General features: G+C 37.7%; 2 protein-coding genes and 1 long non-coding RNA gene across 4 annotated transcripts in view; 1 reads left to right on the top strand and 2 right to left on the bottom strand.

Moving 5' to 3' along the window:
* LOC106953398 (uncharacterized) overlaps positions 1 to 1,504 on the bottom strand; it is an 8,829-nt gene extending 7,325 nt beyond the window's left edge. Inside the window, exon 1 of the long non-coding RNA XR_001426194.1 lies at positions 1,139 to 1,504. This is a non-coding gene — a long non-coding RNA (uncharacterized LOC106953398). The remainder of the gene's footprint in view (positions 1 to 1,138) is intronic.
* Positions 1 to 1,716, bottom strand: part of idh2 (isocitrate dehydrogenase (NADP(+)) 2) — an 18,197-nt gene extending 16,481 nt beyond the window's left edge. Inside the window, exon 1 of the mRNA XM_015042127.1 lies at positions 1,511 to 1,716. Within this exon, the coding sequence (XP_014897613.1) occupies positions 1,511 to 1,628 (118 nt within the window). The 5' untranslated portion in view covers positions 1,629 to 1,716. The remainder of the gene's footprint in view (positions 1 to 1,510) is intronic.
* Positions 1,717 to 5,044: 3,328 nt separating this feature from the next.
* The window catches only part of LOC106953395 (retinol dehydrogenase 12-like), an 11,109-nt gene continuing 10,322 nt past the window's right edge, over positions 5,045 to 5,831 (top strand). Inside the window, exons 1-2 of one of the 2 annotated variants that reach the window (XM_015042125.1) lie at positions 5,047 to 5,144; positions 5,180 to 5,274. In XM_015042125.1, the coding sequence (XP_014897611.1) occupies positions 5,202 to 5,274 (73 nt within the window). In that variant the 5' untranslated portion in view covers positions 5,047 to 5,144; positions 5,180 to 5,201. Of the gene's footprint in view, positions 5,275 to 5,831 lie in introns of both variants that reach the window. The other variant, XM_015042124.1, reaches the window with a different exon arrangement.

Here is a 5,831-nt window from a genome sequence, read left to right as displayed (position 1 = left end):
GCTCATGACATCTCCCACTCTGCTGCCTAGCTGAGCTCTTATATCTAGCAGGTTTTGTACATAAATCATTCCTGTTACCATATCTTTAATACTGCTTCAACACTCTACGACCCAAGCCTTACAAAAACGGGTTACAGTCGCCCTTTCGAACGCCAGTCTGAAAGAATTTAAATGACATTCTGCAGAAGAACAGCACATCTAGTTCTTTTACGAGCCTTACTTAAAACTGTTACTAAATGTCAGGGCTACGTTCTAACTTAAAGTTAAGCAAGTCTAGCTTCACAAGTTGTAACTTACAAAGTTAGAAGTTGAATGAAAGTATCATACTTTAAAGATGAAAACTACATATCTGTTTTTCAAATGAAGGGGAGAACAAACGACAGTGTCCAGCAGAAAAAATTTAATGCCGAGGTGTCTCTTTAAATATTAATCTCTTGTGTAGCTGTGAAAGTTAGAATGACTTTCACAGCAGAAATTACTATATAAATAAATAAGGTTCCCTGATGTAGGCCTCTTTGCTATGAGTGGTCCGAAAAATGACACACTTTAATACTCATGATGAAGATCTAAACAGTCTTCCCAATATAGTTTATTAAATGTTGGAGTAAGGATATTGTGCTGCAGCCTGGATGTGACCCAGAAGAAGACATGTAGGACACCCTGAGCTGCAGCAGCGGCAGCCATTGCTTCCTGTAACAGACTCTCGTATGCATCGGCTGACCTTGAGGAAACTTTTCTATAAGTTAAACTAATGACAAAACCTCCGAGTAAGATTTCATCAATTTGTGCTTGAGCAGCTTCTTTAGCTGGTTTTGAAGCACATTCCCACTGTTGACCCCTAGAGCAGAGGAATGCGATAAAAAGAATTACCGCACCGACAGCTAAAAACGGAACATCCTTATGAGTCATCTGTAGCCGTTTTTTTTTAACACTGTCCGCAAAATTTCCCCGCAAGTAACCTAAAATGTTTTGATTATGAGCTGCGTGGGATACAAGCAGGATTTGTTGGCGGATATTAAGTAGTTCGCGTGTCATTCATCAAGGTTAGCGCGTAATCTTTACGTGATCCATCAGTTGCTTCTCAAAGTTTGAAAGAGAAATACAAAGACAGCTTTCGGTTTATTGCCCTGCCCTTCACCTTTCTCGACTTTTACATCCGCCTCGTCATCACCAGAACAATCCGCAGCAGGAAAGCTGTTTCGGAGATTTAAACAGGCCTGTGGAGCATCGTTGGCCTTAACCTAAGAGCGCCATTAAAGCTATTTACAGCATCCCAGCTGGCTAACAGTAGCCGCACACACGTTAAGCTAGCATGGCTGAGGTTAGCGCGGCGCCGGCGGCTTCAAACGCCTGTCTCATTACGCCGTCCGTCCTTCCTGACATTGCTTTCTCTATCCACATTTCATTTTGATTACATAAAAAATGCAGCGCTTTATAAACCTCCATTTTATTCAACAACAAAATTTGATGCTGGGGACGTCCGCCCCCGCCGTTATCTCCATCAACTCACAGTTTCTTTGTTGCAAAGTCTGGCAATTTGCAGCCGGCGCAAGCACTGCGGGATTTCTGGAGAGAGCCGCACCGGCCGACCTCGAAAGGGAGCTGAGAACTTTCAAATATCCAGCCATGTCTTTCTTTCCCGGGCCCAAAACACTTCTGCGGTCAACACTCGACGAAACTCAAAGGGAAGAGGGGACGATGTGCTCTGATGATCGCTCCAATATAGTTGGAGTCAGCAGCACCGCCCTTCTGGCCCTCCCCGGTGGAACACGCTAAGCGCTACGTCAGAGACATTCACCAGGACATAAAAAAGTTCTCACTCGTGTTATAATACCGCACTTTGTACAGATCTGCAAAGGTTGGTTGAGTAAATAAAAATGGTGGTTCAAAATATTCTTACTCAAGCAAAAAGTAGAAAGTAGTAGTAGAAAGTAGAAAAGTATTTGATAAATAATAAAGTATTGAATAACTAAACTAACATCTGATTTCACAGTTTAAATAAAAAAGGTTGTGTGCCAAATTTGGTATTTTAAAGTATAAAAAAAATAATAAATAAAAATAAAAAATATAAAATATCAATTAAAACAGAAAATATTTTTCCAAATTATTTTTTTATTTAAAATTTGAACCCAATATTTACTGCAGGTACTCTGTGTATATTAGAACAGGGTCAGATACTTTCAGTGACAATATCTACAGTTTACCGAATAATCACTTATTTTCCAAATGACAAATCAGGCTTAGCAGATTGATACTTATATTAAGCCATGTGGTATAAATGAGAATACTGACTTTGACATGAACTATCTATGTCTGGTGCATTTTTTGTTAAAACCTTGCTCTTCATTCAGGGAGGTTACTTCCGATAGGTAGAGCAGCCAGAAATCTTACTCAAGTAAGAGTAGCATGAGTAAGTTATAATACAACTCAAATAAAAGCAAAGAGTATTCATAGTTCAACTACTCCCAGAAGTCTTTCTCTCTCTCTCTCTTTTTTTTTTTCTTTTTTTTTTTAGTTGCATGGAGGAGATCTAGTTACAGTAGTAACTTCTTCACATCCTTCACCTGGCAATATACATTTAGATCCTCCATCCAGTTTGAATGGATGTAGGATCTAAATGTAAATGTTGCAAAGAGGAATGGACAAAAATCTCCCTCTTTAGAGAAGCAAACAATTTGCAGCAGTTGTTTCTACAAATGATTGACTTAGAAGGGGAAATACAAATGCATGCTGCCTGCCTTCAGATATGTGTTTATGATCCTCTCCACTCCCAGAAAATTGTGTATTATTTTCCTTTAACTTTGTGCACTACTTTGTGTTCATCTACTGCCTAAGTTTCTAATAATCACATTTAAAAACACACACACACACACTTACAATAAGACAAAGCTGCCACACAGTCTATATCTTCCTAGGGCTTTCAGTCGCAAGGTTTTGCATTCAATGTGTACATTTCTCTGTCTTGCTGCACTCATTTTTATTTCATAGTATGTTAGTCATGTTTGCTTTCTTCCGCAGTCTTGATCTCTTAGGCTTATAAAACCATTTTTATGAACACTATAACTGTCAAATTCATAACCTTTTTTTCCAGTTCATTTCTCTGTCTTTTTTTGCAAACTGGTTGTTAATTAAATAGAAATTATATCAGGAACACCGTGAAATTTATCTTGATCATAAATCGTCAGTAGAATTCAAGCCGGAAAGTCACATTCCAAAACGTATCAGCAGAGGGCCCTCTAATTTTAGCAGGGGAAGCTTGCCATAATGGGAGAGTGACTGTGAAGTGAGCAGAGCAGTCATATGACAGGTTTGGTTGAGTGCCAGCAGTCGGGTCACCTCTGACGCACTCTGGGAGAATAGATGTTGTAGTGATTTGAAAAATAAAATTAAAATTCAGAGATTTAAATCTGCCTATGTCTGACTGGAGATATCAAAACCTGTTGTTTTCTAGTAAAACTGGAAGTGCCCAGATTGTCTCTCTTTAATGAGAGACTGTAATGACGAAATAGGGAGATAGGGGTCAGCAACAATTGCATAATCCTTTATGTTCGACAATAGTCCTTGAAGACTCAGTCAGTTAACATGTCTGCTCACACTCCGCCAGATTTTCTCAGATGTCAAACTATTAACCTCAAGGTCAGGTGTTTAACCCACGTCCAGACTCATATCAGAAAACTCCACAGAGCTCTGAAGTTCAGAGGAGGACATGACTTTTTGATAGGACACGGTGTTTTTTTTTTTTGTTGTTGTTGTTTTTCTCACATCTGTATGCACAGTGCAAATGTTTTATTTAAAGTCAGCTGAGGCTTTCAGCAGACTTCGGGTTGAATTCAAGAGTGTAGGCAAATGCTATTACTACTGTTCTTACTGGTGGGTTTCAGCTATTGTCTACTAAAACAATCGCAGGAACTAACCCTTTGTAGTAGTTGGAATTAAGAACATCCTTTCATGCTATGTACCATAATTGGCATCAAAACAAATTCAACATAGTGGACTCCTGAGAATAAAATTTCTAAAAAAAAAAAATTTTAAAAAAAAAAAAAAAAAAAATTCTAATTCTCTGGAAGTTGGAGATGATGCAAATGCTCCATCTGCTGGGGTCCACAGAGAAGCACTGCTAATCTGTTGTTGAGCCTGCACTGACCTCTACTGGCTCAAATTCGCAACATGCACTATGTGTGCTGCTCTTGACCTTACCTTGCAAAATAAATTGCTGCATGGGATGTAATCCTTTCAATTTATCTTTCACTATATTTTCTTTTTCCTTAATACATCAGTGGGATAGCAAAATTTCACTAAACGTTTACAAGCAATGCTTCATAATGGGATGACTGATACTTTGACAGTGATCTATTGCTACTGTTTATTTATTAATTTTCAGGGATATTTTATTGCTACTATTCATGGGAAAGGGTTGCTGAAATATGGTTTTACTATAAGATCAACGGCCATTGAAGTTTTTTTTTTATTAACATGTTTTAATTTTTTTGTTTGTTTTTTATATATACCGTAGACGTTAGCTTAGTGGGGAAAATGTTGATTGCAAAATTGTTAGTGATTAATTTGTGAAACAGGCTGTTGGAAGAATAACAGAGTAGTAAAAAGTAATACCTAGACTCTGAAGTTATTACATATAACTTCAGAGCAAATCATACAATCAAATTGAATGGCATAAATGAATCAGACATCTGCTTCTCTATAGCCTACACCTTAACACTTAGTTACATTTCAGTAACGAATGAACACATTTTGGATTTCACATAGTTTAGACAGTTCTTGTGATATTGTAAGCAAACAAACAAACAAACAAACAAACAAACAAACAAACAAATAAATAACGATACTTAATATTATTATACATTAGGTTAGGCACAATGACCCCTTTTTTATAGACCTAAGTCGACGACTACATCTCAACAACGGATCATCAAAATTATTTAGGACTTTTTATATGTATCCTCATAAAGCTTACGCTATCGTTGTTTTTCAGGCGCACTGACATGGACAGCCAATGAGCTTCCTCTTTATTGCATTGTGGCAGTGGGCGGTACTTCCTTTGTGTATTACGTATCTGTAGGTGGCAGACGAGTTTTGTTGTAACAACTTGTTTAACCTGCTTTTCTGGTGCTGGTTTGCTGAACGGACTTGAACAGAGCCCGCTATTCCTTTTACATCCATTGGAGTACAGCGATATTAAAGCAATGGAGGTCATCACCGCTACAAGGTCGTTTTTGCTAGAGTACCCTAAAACTATTGCTGTGGTCACACTTACAGGTAATGTACTGGTGTCCCGAGTCTTTGTTTAAAATTTGTTTTAAATAAACCACTTACTTATGAATAACATTAAGTCGTGTATTGCATCTATAATGTTTTCGTAACTTGGCTCTGCTCCAAAAATATATTTATTGAAATAAACGAATTTCCGAACATTGCAGAGCCATTCGATTTTTATCATGATAATTATCTGATGGATGGAAACATGGCACACAAGGTTAACAAAAATTACTAAGTACACTTCGAGGACGCCGTTTAACAGTTGGTACGTTCCTTGACAGTCAGCCGGCGCGCGAGTCGGCCAGTGACACGAGCGGTTATTATGGAGTTTTAATGAACAAAAACTTTGCCTTAAACGAGAGACCCAATAGGCTCTCCATAATAGAGCAGTATTCTAACTATATGACTAAAAAGTTGACTGTAAATGTGCAAAACTTAAATATAAATTTCCAGAGATCGCGTGTTTTACACATGTCGCAGAGTTAGATACTGACTCTGCAACATTTTTTAAACAAAACATAGACAATCTTTTTATACTTAACATCACCAATACGGTT

The sequence above is a fragment of the Poecilia latipinna genome, unplaced genomic scaffold, assembly GCF_001443285.1.
Source record: "Poecilia latipinna isolate Pla-1442-1.1 unplaced genomic scaffold, P_latipinna-1.0 Scaffold578, whole genome shotgun sequence".
Taxonomy (NCBI): domain Eukaryota; kingdom Metazoa; phylum Chordata; class Actinopteri; order Cyprinodontiformes; family Poeciliidae; genus Poecilia; species Poecilia latipinna.
The sequence above is the reverse complement of the archived record's forward strand: the minus strand, read 5'-3'. Positions and strand labels throughout refer to the sequence as shown.